At 39.9% G+C, this 27,411-nt stretch overlaps 2 protein-coding genes and 1 pseudogene across 2 annotated transcripts in view; 1 reads left to right on the top strand and 2 right to left on the bottom strand.

Annotated features, from left to right (window-relative positions):
• SREK1IP1 (SREK1 interacting protein 1) overlaps nucleotides 1-27,411 on the top strand; it is a 471,033-nt gene that overhangs the window by 40,852 nt on the left and 402,770 nt on the right. The window lies entirely within an intron of this gene.
• SHISAL2B (shisa like 2B) lies at nucleotides 345-25,735 on the bottom strand. Its single transcript, XM_066375899.1, has 3 exons — nucleotides 25,460-25,735; nucleotides 17,988-18,145; nucleotides 345-1,545 (listed from the first exon to the last, which is right to left on the bottom strand). Exons 1-3 carry the CDS (start codon nucleotides 25,648-25,650, stop codon nucleotides 1,409-1,411), a joined length of 486 nt encoding a protein of 161 aa, XP_066231996.1. The 5' UTR covers nucleotides 25,651-25,735; the 3' UTR covers nucleotides 345-1,408.
• Nucleotides 23,365-25,233, bottom strand: LOC136389728 (COMM domain-containing protein 8-like; annotated as a pseudogene).

Here is a 27,411-nt window from a genome sequence, read left to right as displayed (position 1 = left end):
GGCGGTGGCGCAGTGGATAGAGCGTCGGATTGGGATGCGAAGGACCCAGGTTTGAGACCCTGAGGTCGCCAGCTTGAGCGCAGGCTCATCTGGTTTGAGCAAAGCTCACCAGCTTGGACCCAAGGTCACAGGCTCGAGCAAGGGGTTACTCAGCCTGCGGTCAAGGCACATATGAGACAGCAATCAATGAACAACTAAGGTGTCACAACAAAAAACTAATGATTGATGCTTCTCATCTCTCTCCATTCCTGTCTATCCCTATCTATCCCTCTCTCTGACTCTGTCTTCAGTTGCTCTGGCCACATTTCAAGTACCCTGTAGCTATGTCGTGGGTAGTGCCTACCTTGCAAAACCGTGCACGTATAGAAACAACATTTTCATCTCAGAACTTCTACTGGAAAGTGCTCGTTTAGAAGATCCCCCCAGTTCTTGGAAGAAACTTGGACCACCTAATGATCAAAAGTTTCCATCCTGGAGCTCTGTGTGCTCGAGAGCAGAAAGGCATTTCTTTTCCCCATCAGACCAGAGAAGCTGTATTCACATCTGAAAAGGCTGCTCTTCCAACTACAGAAACTTGATGCAACACAGAGATGTACCTGTTCAGCAGAGACACCTTCAAATTAGTCCTTTTTTCTATTGTACTCCATTGTAAAACCAGGTCTCATTCTAATAGTATAAATCACACTTAAGAAAAAAAAATCTTAAGACAATTATAATTTGCAGAAATTGTATTTTTATTTTTAGATGGCTAAGTGATATTACTGCAGAAGCCTTAGATGGGACCAGAGAATTTGTTTTATAACTTTCATTGTAGAAATTCCTTAGGATCTTTATCAATGAAAGATTTTTGTTATGGTTATTCTTTGATTTGCAGAAAATATGTCTTACCCAGATTATACATTGTAGTACATTTTGTTACTGAATGCTTTTATAAAGACAATGTATCGTTATTATGCCCACAAATCCTCTAAAAAAGGCGTGAGTTGATTTCTAAGAGACTTAAGAACATTCCACCTCTAGTTTATAAAACCATTCTCTCAGAAATCTACCTGTCCATACCATCTCTTATAAAATTAACTGCCTCTGAATACCAAAAAATTGTGAAATACTGGTAATGTAACATATTTCTCATTCCTTATTAAGATGGGTTTGCTTGTCTGTGTTATTGAAAATTTCTTTAATTTTGCCTAAGTATTAACATAATTTTGTGTAATGTCCAGACATTTTAATTAGCGAATAAAAGTAAACTTATGCACATGAAAATCTATCAAAACCTTAGTGGGTGTTTAATAAAAAGATTGAACAAAAATGCAGCTATGTTTTGCGTTTTGAGTGGCAAGTTTTTGTAAAGTATTATTACAAATTATATTTGGAATACATGATTTATTGTTCAGTCTCTCCAGGATTTTTAATAATACACAATGTTCATTTGTGTTGTATCCATTGTTTTTTCTTGAATTATATCATCAGCTTCATAGGTTGTTTCATTTGTTGAATTTGATGCTGCATTTGAATTGGGTGCTTTGATTTTCCTATTTGAATTCCCTGCAAATACACAAAACAAAATGAAATAATTATGTGAAATTATGACATAAATTGGACTGTTTAACATTTTTGCTTAAAAATAAATTTCATAGCAATATTGAAAATATAATATACTGGAAAAACTATGGATAAGTGAGAATTGAATCATTTCAAAGTTTTTTTTGTTTTTTTAGAGAGAGATGGGAGGGAAGCAAAATGAGAAGTATCAACTCATAGTTGCAGCACTTTACTTGTTCATTGATTGCTTCTCATATGTGCCTTGAGTGGAGGGTTGTAGCTGAGCCAGGGACCCTCTGCTCACGCCAGCAGCCATGGTATCATGTCTGTGATCTCACGCTCAAGCCAGTGACCCCCCTGCTTAAGCTGATGAGCCAGTGCTCAAGCCAGTGACCTCGGGGTTTTGAACCTGGGTCCTTAGCATCCCAGGTTGACACCATCCACTGCGCCAGCACCTGGTCAAGCTCAAAGTTATTTTTGAGCATTTTCTCCTGAAAGTCAAATGTGGGAAGTATTCAGTGACGGAAACAAGGTTTTTATTCCCATACTTACCTTTTTCATGCTTCCATGGAGATAACTACAAATTTGATGAGAAAGGAATGATTTCTGAGTTGCTTCACAAAAGTGTGACTGTCTCTTCAAAGCAAGCAAAACTATACTGAAGCCAATTATAATTTGCAACACTTTTTTGCCATCATAATCAGCTTAGATGTATTTTTAAAATTTACTTAATTGAATTTATTGGAGTTCAGGTTTCAAGTGTACAACTTAGTAAAACATCATCTACACTGCATCATGCACCCATCGCCCCAAGCCAAGTCTCGTTCTGTTCCCACTTTCACCCCCTTTGCCCACCTCCACCTACCCCATACATTCTTTTTCCCTCTGGCCATGACCGTGCTGTCATTTGTGCCTGTGTGTGCTCTCTCTCTGTTTCTTTTTCTTTACTCTCTCCACCTTTCATCCAGTCCCATGACAACCCCACCCCTCTGACAGCTGTCAGTCTGTTTCACATATCCATGCCTCTGTTTCTATTTTGTTCATTAGATTCCACATATAAGTGAGATCACATGGTATTTGTTTTTCTCTGACTGGCTTATTTCACTTAGCATAATACTTTTCAGGCCCATACATGCTATTGCAAAATGTAAGATTTTCTTTTTTTAATGGCCAAAGTATTTCATTATGTAAATCTACCACAGCTTTTTTATTCATTCATCTATTGATGGGCACTTGAGCTGTTTCCAGATCTTGGCTGTTGTAAATAATGTTTCAGTGAACATCAGAGTGCATGTATTCTTTCAAATTAGTGTTTGGGGCTTCTTCAGATATATTCCCAAAAGTGGGATCACTGGGTCAAAAGTGTTTTCATTTTTTATTTTTTGAGGAAGCCACATAATTTTCCACAGTGGCTGCACCAGTCTGCATTCTCACCAACAGTGCACAGGGGTTTCCTTTCCTCCACACCCTCGCCTGCACTTGTTTGTTGATTTATTGATGATAGCTATTCTGACAAATGTGAGGTGATACCTCACTGTGATTTTAATTTTCATCTCTGATGATTAGTGATGTTGAGCATTTTATTCAGTATGTCATTGCCCATCCCCATGTCCTCTTTGGAAAAGTGTCAATTCAGGTCCTTTGCCCATTTTTTAATTGGGTTGTTTGTCTTCCTGATTTTTTTTTTGTTTTGTTGTTTTTTTTTCATTTTTCTGAAGCTGGAAACGGGGAGAGACAGTCAGACAGACTCCTGCATGCGCCCGGCCGGGATCCACCCGGCACGCCCACCATGGGGCGACGCTCTGCCCACCAGGGGGCGATGCTCTGCCCATCCTGGGCGTCGCCATGTTGCGACCAGAGCCACTCTAGCGCCTGAGGCAGAGGCCACAGAGCCATCCCCAGCGCCCGAGCCATCTTTGCTCCAATGGAGCCCTGGCTGCGGGAGGGGAAGAGAGAGACAGAGAGGAAAGCGTGGCGGAGGGGTGGAGAAGCAAATGGGCGCTTCTCCTGTGTGCCCTGGCCGGGAATCGAACCCGGGTCCTCCGCACGCTAGGCCGACGCTCTACCGCTGAGCCAACCGGCCAGGGCTGTCTTCCTGATTTTGACTTGTTAAAGGTCTTCATAATTTCTGAAGATGTATCAAATGTGTCATTGACAAATATGCTCTCCCATTTATTTTGTTTAATAGGCTTCTTTTGCTATACAAAAACTTTTTAGTTCGATGTAGTCTTATTTTTTTTTCCTTAGTTCCATTGCCCTAGGAGATATGTCAGCAAAAATATTGCTACAACAGATGTCTGAGATTTTAACTGCTTGTTTTCTTCAAGGACTTTTATGGTTTCATGACTTACATTTAGGTCTTTTATTCATTTTGAGTTTATTCTTGTATATGGTATAAGTTGCTAATCTAGTTTCATTTTCTGCATGTATCAACTAATTTTTCAACACCATTTATTGAAAAGACTGCCTTTATTCCATTGTATGCTCTTGCCTTATTTGTCAAATATTAATTGACCACAAGGCATGGATTGATTTCTGGGCTCTCTGTTCCATTGATCTATATGCCTGTTTTAATGCCAGTACCAGGCTGTTTTGAGTACAGTGGATTTGTAGATATATCAGGTATTGTGATACTTCCAACTTTGTTCCTCTTTCTCAAGATTACTGAGGCTATTCAGAATGGGTCTTTTTTGGTTCCATATAAATTTTTGGAATATTTGTCCTAGATCTGTGAAATACGCCATTGGCATTTTAATAGGAATTGCAATGAATCTATAGATTGCTTTTGGTAGTATGGATATTTTTAAATATGTTAATTCTTCCAATACTTGAACATGGTATATGCTTCCACTTGTTTGTATCTTTCTCATTTTTTTTCTTCAGTATCCCATCTTTTTCCAACTATAGTTTTTACCTCCTTTGTTAAATTTATTCCTACATACTTTATTTTTTGGTTATTGCAGTAATAAATGAGATTATTTTCTTAATTTGTCTTTCTAATAGTTCATTATTGATGTATTAGCATGCCACCAATTTCTGAATATTAATTTGTATCCTGTTATTTTGCCAAATTCATTTATTAGATCTAGTCATTTTTTTTGGTGGAGTCTTTAGGGTTTTCTATGCACAGTATCATGTCTTCTGTGAATAATGACAGTTTTACTTCCTCCTTTCCATTTTGAATGCCTTTTATTTCTTCTTGTCTGATTACTGTGGCTAGAACTTCCAGTACTATGTTGAATAAGAATGGTGAAAGCAGACATCCCTGTCTTCTTCCTGATATTAAGGAAACACTTTTAGTTTTTGCCCATTGAGTATGACATTGGCTGTGGTTTTGTCTTATACTGCTTTTATACTGTGTTGAGGAATGATCCTTCTATCCCCACTTTGCTGAGATTTATCATGAATGGGTGCTAGATTTTATCAAATGCTTTTTTTTGCATCTATTGATATGATCAACATGATTTTTATCCTTCATTTTGTTTATGTGACGTATCATATTTATTGATTTGCGGATATTGTACCAACCTTGCATGCCCAAAATAAATCTCACTTGATCGTGGTGCATGACCTTTTTAATGTATTACTGGATCCACTTTGCTAATATTTTGTTGAGGATTTTATAAAATATAATGGCCTATTTTTTAAATTTATTCATTTTAAAGAGAGGAGAGAGAGGAGAGGGAACAGGAAGCATCAACTCCCATATATGCCTTGACCAGGCAAGCCCAGGGTTTCGAACCAGTGACCTAAGTGTTCCAGGTCAATGCTTTATCCACTGCACCATGACAGGATAGTGTTGAGGATTTTGGAACAATTGAGATGTAATTTTCAAGAAGAACACAGTTGTGCCACAACTCACTCACTTATATGTAAATATGAGTCCAGAGTGCACAAGGGTAGAGAACTATTTTGGTGACATAATAATGTTCTATCTCTAAACATCCATTCATGATGTTTCAACCATTTGATTTGTAAAAGCTAATTTGTTGAAGGCATAACATTTTCTGACCTGACAAGTAGCCCTGTGCCCATGGAGCAAGTAAAACTGTTTAAGATAAATGTGGGAGGAAAAGCTGCCATGGAAATCTGATAAACAGAAGTTCTTGACTATTACCTGCAAAGAAGACTTTAAATAATATTTGGCTCAAATTTAACAACTATTTAAATACTTAAGTAATGGAATATGTTCTATATGATGGCCTTTGAAATTATTTTACTTTTTTTTTTACAAAGAGAGAGAGGGATAGACAGGGACAGACAGACAGACAGGAACGGAGAGAGATGAGAAGCATCAATCATCAGTTTTTCATTGCAACACCTTAGTTGTTCATTGATTGCTTTCTCATATGTGCCTTGACTGTGGGCCTCAGCAGACCGAGTGACCCCTTGCTCGAGCCAGCAACCTTGGGTCCAAGCTGGTGAGCTATGCTCAAACCAGATGAACCGCACTCAAGCTGGCGACCTCGGGGTCTCGAACCTGGGTCCTCCGAATTCCAGTCTGACGCTCCATCCACTGTGCCACCACCTGGTCAGGCAAAATTACTTTCCTCTTAATAACATTTGAAAAACAGAATATTTATGGTTATTTTTTATTTGTTTAGTATTTTCACTTTTCAGTATCATTGCAGGTAAAAGATCAGTTTCATATTGTCTGCATAGCATTTGTATCTTAAGCATTTCTTTAAACATCTAAAATTTGAATATTTTGTTGGGATTCCTGGAATCTGAAAATGAATGTGTAATTCAGGTCTTTTTATGTTTCCTAAGCTTTTTACATACTTAAACATAATATTTTAATCAGATTTGCAAGGTGTTTTTGTCTATGTTGTCACATACAGTTTTTGTTTTTGTCTTTGTTTTTATGATAAATAAACTCAGGAAGTTATTTCCAAACTTAGTTTGGGGTTCTCTCTAAGTCATCTGCATTCTGACGTTATGTATTTTTCTGGCAACATTTCAGAGTTTATATATGTAACCTGTCCATAGCCTTCTAAGATTTAAAGGCTTACAAAGTACATTGCAGTACTATAGATTTTTCTTCTTTGAGGTCTTATGAAGCCCCCCCTTCTCCAGCCCTGACTCATTATTTCCTTGGCTACTGACTGGATTCTTATAACCATTTAAGTACAGAGATATAATTCTTAGATTGGCCTCTTAAGGTAAGGCAGTTCCCCAAACACAACCAATTTGCTACACGAACAAGAAAAGATTTATTATAAACATCATACTGACATTATTTGAAGCAGGAGCTTTGATTAGCCAGTTAACACTTTTAGTGTTTTCTTCCTGCAGCTTATAAAAATCCAGGGGTGCATTCAACGTATTTCCCTTTGGTAAGTTAGAGTAGTTGGATATGTGGAAAAACAATCGTAATGAGTAGCCTTTAGTGATAACCGAGTCCAGCTAACTGCTTCCATTTGGAGGGTTTGTAGAAACAAAGTCTCAGGCATCTCAGCTTTTCCTAGCTTTACTTTAATAACTAGGAGTTAATTTCTTACCCAGTGGAATAGGGATAAAATCAGGTACCTCTTTTCTGTCACAAAAACTACAATATGGATTTGATTTAAAATAAGAAACCTGTAGCCTGACCCGGCAGTGGCGCAGTGGATAGAGCATCACGGACTGGGATGCGGAGAACCCAGGTTCGAGACCCCGAGGTCGCCAGCTTGAGAGTGGGCTCATCAGGCTGGAGCAAAGCTCACCATATTGGACCCAAGGTCACTGGCTTGAGCAAGGCGTTACTCGGTCTGCTGAAGGTCTGTGGTCAAGGCACATATAAGAAAGCAATCAGTGAACAACTAAGGAGTTGCAACAAAAAACTGATCGATGCTTCTCATCTCTCTCTGTTCCTGTCTGTCTGTCCCTATCTATCCCTCTCTCTGACTCTCTCTGTCTTTGTAAAAATAAAAACTTTCTTTAAAAAAAAAAAAAAGAAACCTGTAATTTCATTGAGCTCCCAAAGAATTGGTTATACATAAAGGGATTTCTTTTTTTTTTTTTTTTTTTTTTTATAAATTTTTATTAATGTTAATGGGATGACATTAATAATTCAGGGAACATATATTCAAAGAAAACATGTCTAGGTTATCTTGTCATTAAATTATGTTGCATACCCCTCGCCCAGAATCAGATTGTCCTCCGTCACCCTCTATCTAGTTTTCTCTGTGCCCCTCCCCCTCCCCCTAAATCTCTCCCTCCCTCCCTCCTGCGTCCTCCCTCCCCCCACCCCTGGTAACCACCACACTCTTGTCCATGTCTCTTAGTCTCGTTTCATAAAGGGATTTCTTATCTAATTCCTCCTTTTTTTACTTGAGTGTAGACTGCAAAAAAGAAAAAAACAAGCAAGATCCAGCATCATTAGGTTCTCCTGGGTTACATTAGTTGCTTTCTGCTGCTGGCTTCCCATTTTCATTTACTTATTTTTTTTATCTGGTCATCATATATAAATCTCAACCTTCCTTTAATCCTATACTTCTCAGATTGGCATTTAAATTAAACCTTTAACCTTTGCCAACCTTTAAATCCAGTTCATCAAACAAAATTCATCACTTAAGGCAAATTCATTAAACAATCTCCCTATCCTCATCACAAACTAAGCCAATATATTTTTCTGATGAGTTAAATTTTGTGTTCATTTTCAGAACCATTCCTTAGGGATCCATTTATCCTGTAACTCTTCTGTGAACACTGCTTTTTTAAGTTAAATTTATTGAAATAACATTGGTCAATAACATATAAGTTTCAGGTATACAATTCTGTAATACATCTTTTGTACATTGTATCTTGTGCTCACCATCCAAAGTCTAGTTTCCTTTTGTCATTTTATATTTGACCCCCTTGACCCTCTTCATCTTTTTCCCTGCCTACTTCTCCCTCTGGCAACCACCATTCTGTTGTCTGTGTCTATGAGTTTGTTTAGTTTGTTGCTTTCTGTTTTTATAACCCATATATGAGTGAAATCATATTGTTCTTGTCCTTTTTCAATCTGACTTATTTCAGTTAGCATGATACTCTCAAGATCCATCCATGCTGTTGCAAATGGCTTTACTTATTTTATCCTTTTTATGGCTGAGTAATATTTCATCCTTTCTTATGGCTGAGTAGAATTTCATTTTATGTATGTATGTACTGCATCTTCACATCAATCATTTATCAAAGGGTTCTTAAGTTGTTTCCATGTCTTGGCAACCATGAATAATGCTACATTGAACATGAGGGTACATATATCTTTACAAAAAAATTTTTCAAATTTTGGGGGTAGTTATTCAGAAGAGGGATTGTTGGGTCATATGGGAACTTTATTCTTAATATTTTGAGGAACCTCCATACTATTTTCTATAAGGGCTTTGCCAAATCACATTGTCGCCAACAGAATATGAGGGCTCCTTTTTCTCCACAACATTTATTTCTTGTCTTACTGATAATAGCCATTCTAGTAAGTATAAGGTAATATCTCACTGTTGTTTTGCATTTCCTTTAAAGCTAGGGAAGTTGAGCATTTTAACATACCTGTTGGCCATCTATATGTCTTCATGGGAAGTGTGTATTCAAGTTGTCATTCACTTTTTAATTGGATTGCTTTATGTTGTTGCTTTATGTATGAGTTATTTATATATTTTGAATATTAGCCCTTTATTGGAGGCATCATTTTCAAATATCTTTTCCCATTCACTTGGTTGCCTTTTTGTTTTGTTGATGGTTTATTAGCTGTGCAGAAGATTTTTAGTTTGATGTAGTCTCATTCACTCACTTTTGCTTTTACTTTCCTTGCCTTTAGCGACAAGTTCATAAAAACCTGTCACCAAGGTCCATAAGTTTAGTACCTATGTTTTCTTCTAAATAATTTATTGTTACTCTAACTGCCATTTCAAAAAATTCTGGGGACATCTGCCAGTCTTCATCTCCTGGCTACCTGGCAGAATTGTTGTTAAACTTTTTCTGTCAACATCCTAGCATCTGTGTACCACTCTAGTAATTAGCAGTCCTAATTACTAATCAGCCAATTCACTTTACTATTTAGAAGAAAATCTAGAGGTCCCACTCATCCCACAGTACCTTCTAGTGGAAACAAGCAAACTTAAATTCATACCCTAAAAGCTTATTGATTTGCAAGAGGACATTTTCCCTTCCAGTTTAATATGATGCGCAGGCTGGATCTGAAGTAAATGGTGAAGTGAGCAAAGGATTGCTATCTCCCTTCTGCACTGCCCTGCCTTACCCTCGAGGATGTATAGGTATCTCCAGTAAACAATGGTTACATTTTCATTGAGAACATTTAAATCTTAGTCTCACCCTTTTGCTTTGTCCATCTGTCAGTGAGTAATGGCAGTTCTATCCAGAAATGTTTTCCTACTCTATTTTTTCCACAATTGGTCTTTTTTTCTTTACATTTTCTGCATTGTTCAATTTTCCCACTGCATTGTTCAATTTTCCCACCTATTGGTGACTAACATAATTAAAAAAGGAATTTAGCCACTTTAAGTTCTTTAAAGGAATTTTCACAATGAGGGACTGGCTTCTATTTTGCTCATTTGTTCCCACATCAGCCCAGATTGCCTGCTCTACCCTGAGCAGGACTCACAGATGCTAAATGTAGCTGTAGCTCTCCTGAGCAATTTGACTTTCTACATTTTTAGGAACAAAAATAGCCATAGGAAATTCCAGGCTCATCATTTTAAGTAGAAAGTTTCCTTTAGGAGAACTTTTCTGCCATTGAGTTCAAATTATTCCATCTTCTACTAAGATCACAGTGAATTCTTAAAGCCTTTCTGAAACAAAGAATGGTATTATGAAATAATTTGGCAGCCCATTAATTAGTTTTAAACAGAGTTTTGTTGGAGAGGTATTAAGCCTGCTAAGAAAAATAGCTCCCAAAGCTATCTATAAATTGAGAATAAAAACCATCAAAACACCCTGGATTTTTAAAATTTTACTCTGTGATTCATAAGTTGATTTTGAAATCTGAACCTTACAATAATAGCCAAGAAACTTTGAAAAAGAAGTATAATGGAAGAGAAAGTCTGGCTAATAAGATATTAAACTATATAGCTACAATAATTAAAAAGTATACTACTAGTTTAAGAATAAATAGACTGGTAAATTTGACAGAACAGAAAATCTAAAAACAGATTCCTGTATATATAAGAATTTAGTTTATGACAAAAATAATATTTTAAGTTGGCAAGAGAAAGATGGCTTTTCTAATAAATATGTGGACAATTGGCTCATTCTTTGCAAAATAAAAATGAAGGCAAATCCCTACCTCACACTTTATACCATAGTTAAACTTCCAGGATTATTGAATATTTAAATATTAAAAACAAATTAATAAATGTGTTAGAGTAAAATATAGGCAAATATTTTTATGTCTTATAGTAGTGTGAGAACTTTCTAAGTATGAAACCAAAGGGAGAAATCAAAAAAGGTGAAACAAAAATTGTCACATACAAAACTGAAAACCATTGGCAATATATGTGAAAAAAAGTCTAGTTGCTATATGGAAAGTCCTTACAAAGCAATGAAAAAAGAATACTGCCAAAGAAAAATGTGTCTAGGATAAGAACAACAACATGCCACAAAAAACTAATGACACACATTAAAATGTCCCCTCTCTTAATTAAGTAAACTAAAAAACTACAATATTTTTCTCAATAAAATTAGTAGAATATATATCTTTTGAAGTAAGGTCCATGAAAGGGTATTTTTCTGGAGGGCTGTTAGCAACTTGTATCCACAGCCTCTAATGTGTGCCCACCATTTGGTCAACAACTTCGCTCCCAGGGCTCTCTACGTACTAAGAAAATGCTTAAATATTCGATGTTTGTGTGTGATAGAAAAAAAAACAGAGGCTATTTCAAAGTGAATAATTTAACAAAATATGGCATACTCAGACTCTGGTTTCTGAACACCATTCACAACTAAAATGAACCAGGCTTCATGGAGAAATGGCAGGTTTCAGGCTGGAACAAGGAAAGTACAAGGTGCCCTGGAACATCTTGTGACAGAAAGCAAAACAGTGCTTAAACAACAACGGGCGCATCTCAAAAGGGCACTGGACCTAGTTTAATGTGGCTCCCACAGGCCATATCTGAAACAATTCAAGGATCAGAGTAAATAATGGTAGTAACAGGCTATTTTAGGATAAGGAATCTGAGTCCACACTGATCTTATTAAATAAAGGGTAAATAGAGGAGATGGGAAAATTCTTCCTATAGTTGAATAACAACTAATAAATGTAGAGTGATAGGTTATAAAATCACCATTTTATACCCATCATAATAATAATCCTGAAATTATTTTAAAATTCTGAATGAAAACATTCAGTGAAGAACCATTAATGGGTGGGTTGCCAGTTTAAGGAGACACATGCTATTTTTATAGTTTGCAAAGTACTTCCCTACCAACTACTTAATGACAAAGTAATGACAAAGGGAAAAACAGTGAATTATAATGGATTAATCCAGCAAATACAGCCCCAACCAAAGAATCCAAGTTAGCATCACCAATAATGGAACAAACCAATATGTGCTTCCCATTATGATGCTTTGAAAATATAGCTTCTGTAGTATTCCTTCTAAAGTGTATAATCTCTCTCCAATCATGAGAAAAACATCAGACAAATTTAAATTGATGGAAACTGTACAAAATAACTGGCCTTTACTTTTCAAAAATATCAAGATTATAAAAGACAAAGAGTGAAGATTGAAGGAAACCAAAAAAATATGACAACTCATGACAAGATGTAATTCTGGACTAGCTCTGAGCGAAGAAAAAAGAGCTATTAGGATATTGGCAAATTTTTAATACTAACTACAGATTTGATACTATTCCTGTATCAACGTTATATGTATATTTCCTGACTTTCATAACTATACTGTAGTTATGTAATAAAAACATTCTTGTTCTTAAGAAATGTATACTGAGATATTTATGGTTAAAGATATGATATCTGTGAATTAAATTCAAATGGTTCAGAAAATATTTATCAAGAGAAAGTCAATGATGAAGAAAATGAGGCAAAATGTTAATTAATAGGCCCTGGCCGGTTGGCTCAGTGGTAGAGCGTAGGCCTGGCGTGCAGAGGTCCCGGGTTTGATTCCCGGCCAGGGCACACAGGAGACGCGCCCATCTGCTTCTCCACCCCTCCCCCTCTCCTTCCTCTCTGTCTCTCTCTTCCCCTCCTGCAGCCGAGGCTCCATTGGAGCAAAGATGGCCCGGGCGCTGGGGATGGCTCCTTGGCCTCTGCCTCAGGCGCTAGAGTGGCTCTGGTCGCGGCAGAGTGACGTCCCCGGAGGGGCAGAGCATCGCCCCTGGTGGGCGTGCCAGGTGGATCCCGGTCGGGCGCATGCAGGAGTCTGTCTGACTGTCTCTCCCCGTTTTCAGCTTCAGAAAAATACAAAAAAAAAAAAAAATGTTAATTAGTAAATCTGAGGAAAGGTATGCAACAACCTTTTCAATAGCTTTTGCAGCTTTTCTAAAAGTATGAAATTATTTCAAAATAGAAGTATGAAGAAAGAACTCAAACACAGACAACACTGTGGTGATTACAAGAGGGAGAAGGTTGGGGGGAGGTTGAAGAAGGTAAAGGGAACGAAACAGTGATGGAAGGAAGCTTGACGTGGGGTGGTGAACACACAGTGCTATATACAGCTGATGTATGATAGAATTGTCCACCTGAAACATACATAATTTTATTAAAGTCACCCCAATAAATTCAATTTTTAAAAAACCTCTTAGTACTCTATTGTGATAATAGAATGGGACCATTAAAAATGATGGCAAAGGTATTTACTTATTGGCAAACAAAAATACTAATATTGTTCAGTAAAGAAAAAGGCATGTTATAAGACTCACTCCCCCCATCCTCCACTTTGTTAAATTCATATATCTATAGATGCGTAGAAGATAAGCCATGTATATTCAGCATGCATTAATATGTATTATCTTTGTGTGGTGAGATCATGGATGACATTATTTGTTTGTTTGTTTCTATTTTCTAACTTTCCTCCAGTGAAAGTGAATTGAAAGTTTTTATTTTGTTTTTGTTTTAACTCTAGAGTGAGAGTGTCCTCTAAGAAGAAATGTGCCAGACCAATCTGAGCCAGCCCAAGTCCTATTTTGCTTACAGGCAGAATAAATGATTACATGATCTTCAGTTTGCTTTCTCAGTATTCCAGACATAATTTATGTTTTTCTCATAGACAGCTGTGTCTTGCTATTCATTTGCTTACTTTTTTTTTCATTGACATTACCTGCCTTTACAAAAGAAATCACCAGATACAGGCTTGGAGCCATCTATTATACCATACAGCTACAACAGTATTTCTGTGTGCCAGGCAGCACTGCTAAGGTCTGCCTTCTAATTTTCTTCAAAAACTCTGCTTCTAAGAACACCTCTCCTCTGTCCTCCGCTCCTCTCCACAGCTGCAGGGTGGCAGTGGGTGCTCCCAATCAAAGGATGAATATGCTTTATTGTCCTGGAACCCTGAAACATCAGTTTTACTCATATATGAAAAGAAGATATTATTAGAACAAGGCAAGCCATTACATTATGCAGTCAAATTGAAAAGTCTCCTAACCTTTAAAAATGGGCAACTTCAAATAACTGAAAGATCATAAGGCGTAAGTAAGGGAGGCCTTTCCACCCTAGCCCTCGGGGTTCTGGAGGCACAAGGTCCTTTCTGACCTACCTTTCAGGATTCTCCAGTGGAGAAGTTTGAGAAGCAAGAATCTAAGACCCTTGCCCCTTTCCTTGCTCCTCTACTAGCAATTAATTCTTCCACATCTTTTGAAATGAGTCCTTTCCCTCAAGAGTGTCAGCTCAGAAAGATGCCCACCACACAGCCATCTTCTGCTCAGAATTGTACATCTTACACAGTACAGTTTACAAGCTATGGTATTCTTCTAAACGCTGGCATTTGAAACACGGATAACTCAAAACACAAAAGTTTAAAAAGAAGGAAAATGGTTATAGCACACAATTTAAAGGCCAATCAATTGCTTAGCAATAGGGCCTCTGTACAAAGTGAGCCCCGGGGTAGCCCAATTAAACGCTGCAGCCCCTGCCGCAGAGACCGCGTCTTGCAGGATCAATTCAAAATGTATCCAGCCTTAAACTACATCCATTAAAAAGAATAAAACCCAACAGAATAAAGATATAGGAAGGGAAAATCTTGGCAAAATTGTTTAAGATTAGACTATTTGAAACTTACTGTCATTTATAGAGAAAAGAAAAATTCCAGGGCCCTAAGTCACTTTTAGTATGTGGACAAAAACGTGTTTCCCTGGAGGCCATTCAAATCCCCTGTAATGAAAACAGCCTCAGTTATAAAAATTAATTTGAAATAATGGCAGGTTGCCTATTAAGAACAAAAATTTTTGAAAGAAAGGAGAGGTAACTGGTGAAACCAAGTTTCCTCTGATATATGTTTACGTGCTCAATTATTACACAAAGATTTCATCACGTTCCATCATCTTTAAGTCATTTCTTAAATGGAATAAAGGCTTGATTTATCAGTAGACTCTGGCATCTATTTCTGGGTGGGAAAATCACTGGAGTGGAGCATGCATATTTAATAGTGGGTACAGCGATGGTGTTTAATCATCACTTCAAAGGATCACTTTCAAATGTAAGCCATTTTCTTTTTCTATCACAGTGACATTAAGACTACCTATTTTGTTTTGGACTCTTCACTATGTCTGATTTGCTTAAAATTAACTCAAGGGACCAAAAGCACGTCATTAGAAAGCAGCAGGAAGGCAGTGGTCACATAGAATTCTGCCTTGCCAATAGCAAGCCCTTGGGAAAGGTGTATTGAATTAATTTGCTGATTTGATAAACAATGATTTTGAGAGGGGCAGAACGGGGACATTTCAGTGCCAGACAGCAGCCTCATCTAACTACAAAGGAAGTGCATTAATGGATTCCCTTAGCTAAATAGCAATAAGACGGCAGGACCTGAACCAACAAGCCCACTAATTCTGTTGCTGAGTTCTCAGAGGCAACAGGGAGTAACATTTGGAGAAGTCCCTCAGATAAACCAAGAAAATAACCAATTTTTGTTTAGTACAGTGCACTGTATAAAGGAGGCACTCAATGGATGTTTGATAACTGTAGTGGTGGCAATGTGAACCTTTGATCACCTACAGTAGAGGTGCAGTGCTACTCCATGCAGTTCACTCACCAAACGTTGTTAGGTGTTCTGAGGCACTAGGAAAACGTTAGTGAGAAAAATAAGACAAAAATTACTATTTTCCTAGGACTTATTTTCTCATTGGAGGGGAGAAAAGTTAAACAATAGATGACGAAAATATATTGTATAAAAGTGGTAAGTGCTTAGTAGAAAAATAAAGCAGGAATTGTGGAGAGGGAGTGAAAAATAGAGAGAGAGTGACCAGGGAAGAACTCCTGGGAGTGTGGCTTTTAGTAAAGATTTAAAGAAGGTGAAAGTGCAAGTCATGCAGGTATCTAAAGGAAAAACATTCTAGGCCAGGGGTAGTCAACCTTTTTATACCTACCACCCACTTTTGTATCTCTGTGAGTAGTAAAATTTTCTAACCGCCCAACAGTTCCACAGTAATGGTGATTTATAAAGTAGGGAAGGAACTTTATAAAATTTATAAAGCAGAGTTACAGCAAGTTAAAGCATATAATAATAATTACTTACCAAGTACTTTATGTCGGATTTTCGCTAAGTTTGGCAGAATAAATCTTTATAAAATATAGTTAAATCTATCTTTTTATTTATACTTTGGTTGCTCCGCTACTGCCCACCATGAAAGCTGGAACGCCCACTAGTGGGCGGTAGGGATCAGGTTGACTACCACTGTTCTAGACAGTGGTGATGACATGTGCAAAGGCCCTGAGGTGAGAGTTTCAAGGAACAGCAAAGAGGCCAGTGTGGCTGGGCATAAGGGGACAAAAGAAAGAAGGGTGAAGAAGGCAGACAACAAAAGCCCTGGAGGTCACAGTTAAGATGCCATATATATTGAGAGAGGTGAAAGGTGATTAGGGTTTTGAGCAGAGAAGTGACATGACCAACATTGGTTTTAATAGGCTTACTCTGGCTGTTCTCTGGGGAGTAGACAGCAGGGGGCAAGGACTGAGTAGGAAGAGAAGCTATTTGTTTTAAAAGTCAGTCTGGAGTTTACAGTTTTAACAAGCTCCCTAGGTGATTCTTAGGCACAGTAAAATTTAAGAATTGCTACTATAAATTATCCAAGCCATTGAGACCAAAATTGATTTTATGATCTGATTATTTCATGATCACTAGTCCACCGCTTCATTTTGCCTGTGGAGTGGCAGGGTCTAACCCATAACAACCTTGTTGATTCTGCCATGCAATCTCCAAACTTCAGGAAGTGCTCCAGAAAGAGAACTTCGAATAGATCTTGGCCTCCTGTCTGTGACATGAAATAGACACCCTCTGTGACAGCTCTCCACAAAGGAGGAAAATAGAGCTAATGCAATCACACGCAGCAGCAGTGCACTTGAAAGGTCACAGAGCACGTGCTCCTTAAATAGAATTTTCTGGATCCAGCTGAAATGGAGCTTATGAGCAGAGAATTTTCTAAATTTTGTAAAGAACTTTTTACATTTTCTTTTTTAATGGAAGTTAGTGAGCATTTGTGTCTTATTCTAAATATATGTACATATATGTTTTAAGTTTTTATTAAAATGTATTCTAAATATATGTCAAAATAAAGTTCATAATTACTACTTTTTAACTACACTCATAGAAATTCATACTCACAAAATACGAACAATTCTGAGTTTCTTAATGATAACAATTAGCATTTGTGTAGCACTTCATACCTGAGATGACAATAAGACCCAGTTCCACAAACCAGGCATAAAAATTTCTTTCTACTTTATAGTCATATTACACCCACCATTATGTGTTAACAAGTTCATAATCTAACCAAGAGCAGAGAGTGTTTTCTGTCTGTTTTTCTGTTTTATTACATTCCTTTAAGTCATTTTATATGCCTTCTCCAAATTTTATACCGTAGGCACACAGGTAAATGCTTAACTGACCATTGACTAACCAATCTAGAGTAACGCAACACTGAGAATTCATTCTCAGGTAATGTGTTTCTCTATTTATTTGACTTGTGTGGCTCCATCTAAAGCGAAAATTTTAAATTCCAAGAAGATAAAACCTTTATAACTGAAAGAGTCATAAATATATTAAAGTAGATTTATTGGATCAATGTATTATTTTTCACAAGAACATCTACATCCTGCTGCTATTTTTTCCTTGGACACAATTTCTCTAAGGTATTTCATCATTAAGGCCTAATTGAACGTGAATTTTTACAAAGACACATAATGAATTGAATTTTTAAAAAGCACTCATTAACATAGGATCGGTTACCCAGGTGCAGGTTATTCCTCTGAATAGAGTAGAGGTAATTGGCTAAAAAGAATGGATACTGATTACCTTCTTGAGTGGAAGAAGCCTGCAGGTGTTGAAGTTTAAGGCCAGTGTCTAATTGCTGAGGCTTTGTATACAGAAATAAATAGCAGAGGACACAGACGCTGATGACAAAGGCAAGTAAAACAAGGGCAGCAATTCCGAGTCCAGTCAGGGCACCAATGCTGAGGAAAACAGAAGACATGGTGACTGTCACACAGACTGGTTTGCATAGGAGCTCAAGAGAAGGTGTAAATATTGTTCACTCTTGCTTCAGTTATTCATGATCAAAGTATATTTTAGTATAAACAGTATATGATTGAAATCTACAGCTCACCCTTTTCTACCATCAAATTCTTATATTTTCTCTATACATGTATAAGTTAATATTCATACAATAGGCAAAAGATTACATGATTCTCTAGAGATCATTCAAAAACACCTCAAGCTCTGTTATTAGATCAAGTTCACCAATAAAGATGCATATAAAAATACCTCTGCAAAAGTAGTAAAGCAAATTTTTACCAGAAATGCAGAACTTTTCTTTTGTAGACATGTATGGGAGACACCATTTACTAATATACAGAACTACAACCATTACAAAAGAGGAAAAGAAGGTTTAATTAAAAGAAAGCAATAGTTATGAAATTTATATAAATTTCCTGTTCAGTCTGCATCTTTCTTTCTTTCTTTCTTTCTCTTTCTTTCTTTCTTTCTTTCTTTCTTTCTTTCTTTCTTTCCTTCCTTCCTTCTTCCCTCCCTTCCTTCCTTCCTTCCTTCCTTCCTTCCTTCCTTCCTTCCTTCCTTCCTTCCTTCCTTCCTTCCTTCCTTTTTTAATTATTAAGTGAGGGGAGGGGAGGCAGAGAGACAGACTCTTCAATGTATTCCTGAAGGGGATTCACCTGACAAGCCCACTAGGAGGCAATGCTCTGCCTGTCTGGGGCAATTGCTCTGTTTCTTGGCAACCTAGCCATTCCAGTGCCTGAGGCGAGACCATGATGCCATCCTCAGTGCCTGGGGCCAACTTGTGAATGAGCCATAGCTGTGGGAGGGAGGGAGGGGTGGAGAAGCAGATGGTTCCTTCTCCTGTGTGCTCTAACCTGTGTGTAATTGAACAGGGGACTTCCACAAGCCAGGCTGACACTCTACCACTGTGCAAACCAGCCAGGGCCTGCTTTTTTTTCCTCTCTCTAAAGGAGCGTAACACCAGTGGTTTCTAGCATTAAGGAAGAAACCCTGTGCTTTCCTCTAAAAATAAAGTACATATCTGATTTATTTGCTCTGCCCTAAATTTGCAATAATTGCTTCTGATATAGCTATCTATAAGCTAATCATTTGAGAACTAACATAGTTTACATGAACCTGTGAACTTAATACTTTTAAATGGGAAAAGGAGCTTGAGAAAAAAATTATTTTGAAAGACTAATACAAATATATGTACTTTACTTTCAGGAACCCTATGTATGTGTGGGTATATAAATATATAAAATTAGATTTTAAGCTGCTCAAGTACAGATACTTTGTTGACTTTCCCATAGTGTTGTGTACTTATTAAAAGTGTTTAATAGGCCCTAGCCGGTTGGCTCAGCGGTAGAGCGTCGGCCTGGTGTGCGGGGGACCCGGGTTCGATTCCCGGCCAGGGCACATAGGAGAAGCGCCCATTTGCTTCTCCACCCCCCCCCCCTTCCTTCCTCTCTGTCTCTCTCTTCCCCTCCCGCAGCCGAGGCTCCATTGGAGCAAAGATGGCCCGGGCGCTGGGGATGGCTCCTTGGCCTCTGCCCCAGGCGCTACAGTGGCTCTGGTCGCGGCAGAGCGACGCCCCGGAGGGGCAGAGCATCGCCCCCTGGTGGGCAGAGCGTTGCCCCTGGTGGGCGTGCTGGGTGGATCCCGGTCGGGCGCATGCGGGAGTCTGTCTCACTGTTTCTCCCCGTTTCTAGCTTCAGAAAAATACAAAAAAAGAAAAGAAAAAAAAAAAGAAAAAAAAAAAGTGTTTAATAGAGTACTTAGCATGTAGTAAACGTTCCATAATGGAAGTAAACAATAATTTACTGGTGATCACTCCACTTGCAGTAATTGAAAAGTCATCATCATTGAAATCATCATCTTTTCCTTCACTATCTTCCTGGCTTGCCTGTAGGCTTCTGCCGTTGCCGGGTGATTAAGGCCTGACAAGTTTGACATGTACCAAAAGGAAGGAAAGGGAGAATTTGAGCATCGATACTAGGTGTGTCATGGCTTCGGGAGTACGGAGAGCGGAATTAAAAGTAAGAGGCTAAACTCATCCAACTTATCCTGGTCTTTTAGGAGATAAAGCACCCTGAATTTAGAGGTTGCCTCCTGAACCACAGACATGGAGTCAGACTTCCAAAGATTCTTGTGCTTGGTTTATTACTGCCAGCCAGTTCTCCTAGCCCCACACACGAGTGAGGACAGAATAATTCTGGGGCTAGAGTCAGTACATAGTTATATATTTAAATGGGAGTTTGCCCTCACTTGGTGTACTCCAAGGGGTAGACTCCTGGCTTTGGCAACTCCTCTTTCTTGCTTGTTTGCACCAAAGCTGACTTTTGTAGATTGTAGAGGCCAGGGAGGGTTAGGACTCTACACGGACACATGGGAATATAATCCACTTCATTAATATTATCTGTCTCACAAGGCAGCTAGGAGCCCAGACATCTGGAGAGATTCCTGAAATGAAAACCTAGTTATTAAAAAAAAAAAAAATCTTCCAAGTAAAAACATAATTTAGTCAATTTAAAAGTAAAATTGTCAACCTAATTAAATTCAGCATACATATTGTGGGTTTTTAGCGTGCACGGTTAAAAAAAACAGTCCATGAGATGTGAAGAAAAAACAAAAACAGCAGCTATTTCTGCTTTCTGTTTTAAAAGGGGGCTCTTCACAACCTTGACAGACTGTTTTTGCTGTCACAGTTCCACTGTATAGAAACGTTGCTTTAGGCATGCAAACCTTTAGCTCAAGATGGAGCTCTAGGAATCTCCTAAAATATTCATTTCAACAAACACTAAATTCATGTCTCGCCCTGTGTAATAGGCACTATTTTCCTGAGTCCTGAAAAAAGCTATCAAAGGAAACCCTAAGAGGTTAGGGATGTATAGGCAATGAAAATATGGGAGTGGGACAGCCACAGAAAAGGGAGAATTATTCCTTCCTCACAGCCCCAAGGCCATCCTTGAGAGGGGGTCTGAAGCTGTCCTCATGTTAGTGGAGCCGTTCTCCTCAGCAACTCGACATCCCTGCTAGCATCTATCCCTGGGCCTTTCTCCAGCAGCTGCAGGCTCTCCTACCAAATGTTAGTGACTTTGTAATATTTTTCACAGTTGGACTATTTTAAATTAGAGGTGGAGAGCAAAGACTATGAGGGAAATGAGGCTTTAGTTTTTACCTCCGCAGTGTGTTCTCAGAACTCAATGACTAACAAGATCCCCAGGTTGAACAGGGCCGACTGATACCCTCAGTTGAGAAGATTTTTGTATTTCCCAGGAAATGAGGTGCACTGTCCATTTTGCCAGTGCTGAACGAAGACCCCAGCAAGCTATTCATTCCTTTGTGTCCTCATGAGCCTTAGGAAGGGCATTAGACTCTGCTGCTTGTCATTTTGCAGTGAGTCAGGGATATGAGAATCCCAGGCACTTTGGGGCTTTAAATCAAATAATTGAGTCTGATTTACGTGTTGCAAGTCTCTGGTGGAGGTGCTGCTACCATTATTAACACCTCCCAAGACTCCAAGCTGGGTTGCTATGTCACTTTTCAAAAGGTCAGATAGTTTTCCAGTGCAATATAGATTACTTCTCCCAATAATAAGGATAAGCTGTCAATATTTCTTGAGATTTTGCCCCACTCTGACACAATACAGCTTTGAACTCATTGGTGAGTGGGCACTCCTTTTGAGATATTTTTTGAAGCTTGCAATACATTAAAAAATTATTCTACTGCTTCAGAAAATAACATGGAAAGTCGTTTGCTGTAGACTTGGCATGTGTGCCAAATTCTGGATCATCCTAGGAGATTGGGAGAAATAATACAGGTGGAGTGAAAGTAAGTTTACAGTTGTTTGTATGGAAAATAAAGCAATAATTAATAAATAACAAAAATGTAAGAATAAATTCTGTTTTGCATACTCACAACCATAAGCACATTTTTAAAAATAAAATAGTACCTTTGTTCAGAAAGCTTACATTTAAACTTAATTGAAATTTAAAAATGATCTATTTCTCAATAAAGTTAACTAACATCCAAAACTATTAAAAAGGGACATATATATGATCTTAGCTGATATTTGAGTATTAATATTTATATAATACAATGACATTTGTTCTTTTTACCAGTGCGTACTCTCCCAATCAGACCTAGAAATACAAAAGTAGCAGTGTTACTGCATTTTCCCCTATGTCCCAGCACAAGATTTTAGTTTCTAGAATTCATAAATTCATATTGTTGACACAGATTTAGTTTTCTTTTGTTTGTTCATGTCTGATGAGCTTCTTTAAGAAGTCTTACATTTTTATAATCTTTCCTTTAAAACATGAGAAAGATCTGGAATCACCTGAGTTATATATGCATCTTATACATTCTTAAAAAGTTGTTTATAAAAAAATGTCACAGGCCCTGGTGGATTGGCTCAACATTAGAGCGTCAGCCTTGCGGTTGGAAGTCCCAGGTTTGATTCCTGGCCAGGGCACACAGGAGAAGCACCCATCTGCTTCTCCACCCTTCCCCTTCTCTTTTCTATCTCTTTCTTTCCCTCCCACAGCCAAGGCTCCATTGGAGCAAAGTTGGCCCCGGCGCTGAGGATGGCCCATGGCCTTTGCCTCAGGCACTAGAATGGCTCCAGCAGCAACGGAGCAATGCCCAGATGGGCAGAGCATTGCCCCCTAGTGGGCATGCCAGGTGGATCTCAGTCAGGCACATGTGGAAGTCCGTCTGTCTGCCTCCCCCCACTTCTCACTTCAGAAAAATACAAAAAGAAAGTAAAAAATCAGTCATATGTAACCATAATGCACATTCTAGCTATTCACGTACTCTGTAAAGCCAGATTCAAGTTTATTTGTGTGTTTACATTATTTTAGAGCCCTTTTTTAGTTTTCAGTAAAGCTCCATATCTATTGGATTTCTCAAATATTTAATAAATGAAGCAGAACAGTCATGAAAATAGAAACTGCTATTATAGCTTTTTATCTTTAATTTTTATGTGTTTCCTGTCAACCATGTAATTTCCTGTTCTTTAGGGAAGTTGATAAATTTTTATCTTTATAATCTCAACACGGATGCTTTCTCAGCGTGGCATCATAGTGCATCACAGATTTTCTGAATGCACATCATTTATTCTGTCCTATCAGCTGTAGCAGTGGAATCTGATAGTGTTGGTATTCACCATGTCCATTTATTTCAACTGCAGGATGACCTGCAAGATGACCTAGCTGCTTCCAAGAAATTTTTTAAATTCTGCAGTTCTTCTTTACTCATTAAAAACAAAACAAAACAAAACAAAAAAACAATACAGTTTGGCTTCACCATTTTGTTTTACATCTAGATGAAGATTTTAAAATGCCAGTTGTAATGTAGCAATCTTGTCCATAGAAAGTGCAAACTTTCACTGCCAATCGAAATCCTGTCACTGTGCCAAGGACATATCAGCTACTTTTTCTAACAGAGCCTGCTTAATTTTATCCTTCGTACTTTTCAAGCATTTCATGATAGGATCTTGATAAAATGAATTCAACTAATTCAATTGCTGAGATATCTCTTCATCGGGTAAACTTTTTACCAACAACAGCTTTCTCTTTGCTAGACTGGGATTATTTATTTAAACTACTGAAATATGTACATAAGCAATGCTTAACTTGCTGCCAAGATGTACACGCATTTCTACTTTTGTAAAGGAAGTTAGTAAATGCACAGCAGTAATGGATCACATTTTCTCCAAAAGTTCCAAATGCTTAGACCCATGACCCAGTGACATACACAAAGATGGAGACTGAATACCTACCTGGTAGCCAACAGACATTGGAACACAGAGGGCAAGAAAAACATTCAGTGCATCACTGCGAGAGGATGCAAAGTCCTAACACTTAGTGGTCCTGCTGGTCAGGTGATACAAAACAGAAGAGGTAGTCACCTGAAGCCTCCCCGGGCTCTCTAACTACAGCTTTGAAAAATTGTGTAGTATCTTTAAGAACATGCATCCATTCTGTGGCATCCCAAGCACTTTAATAATCCTGGTAGAGAGGGTAAATTCGGCCACATCTGCCACCAATTATTTTGTGATGAACCTGAAGGCCCAGCTTGGCTGGAAGATTCTGCAGCCAACACAAGGCTGTCCCTCTTTCTAACTCCCTCCCTGGGCTGTAAATCTACTTTTGCCCCACTCTGTATTCTTCCTCTTCGTCTCTCTCTCTCTCTCTCTCTCTCTCTCTCTCTCTCTCTCTCTCTTTTGTTTATAAGAACCAATTGAAGGTGGGTGGGAGTTCTTTCCTATAATGCTGCCACCTCATTCAGTCTCCAGGCAAAAGGAAAGAAGCAAGTTCAAAGTTTGTAAACTTTTGGAATGGAAGAGGAGGAAAAGCACTTCATAATGAAAAATATTTGCTTAAATACTAGTAAGAATATGTAAAATTCCCATCATAGGAGAAAGAGGCAACAAAGACTCCACCCAGGAAAATCTCTTCACTTTTCAGCAATGGCCACGGCGTTTAGGAAGGGGTTGTCTTGGAAAGGTTCTTCGGGGTATATCATAGCACCTCAAACTACCTTTCTGTGGGTCTTCAAGTGGGTTCAGGGTCAGTGTCAGATCGTCTGTGAAGGGCAAAATATAAAGCCCAGTTGCTTGCGCGCGCGCGCGCACACACACACACACACACACACACACACACACACACGCACACCTCTACCTTTTAGAATACAGCCAATTGCTTTTCACCTCCAAAGAGACTCAAAATACTTTGATAATTGGTTAATGCCTTAAAATGGGTCCCTTAGGAGCCCCTTTCTATTTCAAATACACCAAATGCCCAAACAAATAAAAAAGAATTAAAACTTAAAGTTTTCTGCTTGTCTTGTCTCTGCAAGCAGAGTCTCCTGCCTGGGACTGATCCCTGGTGAGAGTGAAGAGCAAGCCACCCCGGCGAGGTCGGCAGGAAGCTGAGCCCCCGCCGCCCGGGCAGGATAGGTGCGCACTGGGCGCAGAGTCCGCGCTCCTGCCGCGCGCGCCTCGCCTGGGGTCCCCGGGCTGACTCACACCTCGGGTGGCCATAGCCCGACCTCGCCTGAGGAGTCCCGGCTCCCGGGGTATCTGCGAGCGCGCCAGTGTTTCTGTGCGGAGGGCCCCCACCAGCCCTCGGAGGCTCCGTGTCCTTCCGGCCGGACTCAACCCGAACGGGTCGCGGGGACGCGGCGCCTTCCTTCCTCCCGCCGGGGCGCTGCCCGTAGCCAGCCCGGCCCCCGCCCGGCCCCGGCCCGCCAGCCACCTGCTCGCCCACCTGAGGCTCCACATGTAGCTGTGCTTGTAGGGGAAGTAGCTGCCGGGCTCGCTGCAGCAGTACTTGAGGTCCGCGAAGCCGCAGCAGTAGAGGAGCGCGGCCGCCTCGCCGCGCCGGGGACACTGGAAGGGCTCCACGAAGCTGTGGTTGAGGCTGAAGTAGCCGGAGCACACGCGGCTCGCCTCGGCCATCGCGGCCGGCTGCGGGCAGGGCCCCGCCAGGCTCCGACCCGCCCTCGGACTGCAAGCGTCCCGCACCCGCAGCCCCGCCGGCGCCTTCCGCGCGTTCCGCTCCGCGGAGCGGGGTCTGGCTGCCGGGAGCTCAGCCTTCGCGCGCCTCCCCGCCTCCCTCCGCCCCTGTCCGTGTGGCGTCTGGTCGCTTCCCTCGCGCTCCTCCCTCCCTCACTGCTGAGCGGTCGGTCCTGTCGTCGGCGGGTCACCGCCCTGCACCTCTCGTCCCGCTCTTCGTCTGCTTTCTGCGCACTCGCCTGACGCCCCTTCACTGTCCCTCCACCAACGGCTTGTCCCCACTTCGTGCCCGAAGATCTCACCCAAGCGAAAGTGGAGGAGTAGGACGTGTTAGCGACGTAGACAGAGGCGCCGAAGTTGCGGTTCTGTTTGCCCGAGGTCGGGGCAGGTGGGCTCAGACACAGAGAGCAGGGTGGGGTGGGGGCGCCACTCGCCACGGCCGTCGCCCCGAGGACTGGGGTGGTGGGCGGAACAAAAGGCGCTGAACACCTGCCCGTGAGGGGGTGTCGAGAAGTACCCCCTCTTTGAGAAGTACATGGGAAACGTTAAAGCCTGCTGATGAATGTAAAAATAAAAAAAGAAACAACATTTTCTCCGAAAACGAGCCACGCATTCTGTGTTCAATGAAACAACCTGGAAAGAGAAGGGTAAGCAGGAGATTCGGTTAAGAAAAAGGGAGGACTTTCTGCCCGGGCAGGCGGTGAAGGAAACCAGGAGAGAGACTCACGTCAGTTTTAGAGCGCTGCAGAAACTTCCCTTGTCTCCTTTTTGCTCAGTATTCGCATATTCGTAATTCGTTTGATCATACATTTTTTTTAAAATGATAATAGTCATGGAGGCTCACTGTAGTAAGTTGAACAAGACTTTGGTGTGTGAAGAAGGAAATATTAATAGCCCTATGATGGGAGAGAAGGCGACTGTAACCGTTACAGAATTTCTGAGATGTTCTTTCCTCTTCCTTTTCTGCTTTCTTCCCTTGGCCAGATGACAACTGGATGCTAGGATCAAGGATTTTACTTTGGGTGTGGGTATTTTTGTTTCCATGAGTAATCTTGAACTTTGTTCTGGGATGCAGTTAAGATACTGGGAAAAAGTCATTCTTTCAGGTTTGCTTTTTCAGCTCTGTTAGGCAGGAGCAGACCAGACTTGAGGACTAAATGTTTCCCCACAACTGAAGTAATACCCTTCTTAGTATTCCATTGGATACACTGGGAATTATAAGCCTTCCCATTCTGACTGGTAGAAACAAACTACAGTGTGTCCGTCAAGTCATGGTGCACTTCCTACCGGTCACAGGAAAGCAACAAAAGACGATAAAAACGTGAAATCTGCACCAAATAAAAGGAAAACCCTCCCAGTTTCTGTAGGATGATGTGGCAGCATGTGTGCATGTGCAGATGATGACGTAACACCGTGTATACAGCGGAGCAGCCCACGGCCATGCCAGTCGAGATGTGGACGGTACAGAGGAAAGTTCAGTGTGTTCTGTGGCTCGCTAAATTCAAATCCGTGACCAAAGTGCAACGTGAATATCAGCATTTATAACGAAGCGCCACCACATAGGAATAACATTACTCGGTGGGATAAGCAGTTGAAGGAAACTGGCAGTTTGGTGGAGAAACCCCATTCTGGTAGGCCATCAGTCAGTGACGAGTCTGTAGAGGCTATACAGGATAGCTACCTAAGGAGCCCTAACAAATCTGT

The sequence above is a fragment of the Saccopteryx leptura genome, chromosome 1 (assembly GCF_036850995.1).
Source record: "Saccopteryx leptura isolate mSacLep1 chromosome 1, mSacLep1_pri_phased_curated, whole genome shotgun sequence".
Lineage (NCBI taxonomy): Eukaryota > Metazoa > Chordata > Mammalia > Chiroptera > Emballonuridae > Saccopteryx > Saccopteryx leptura.
The sequence above is the reverse complement of the archived record's forward strand: the minus strand, read 5'-3'. Positions and strand labels throughout refer to the sequence as shown.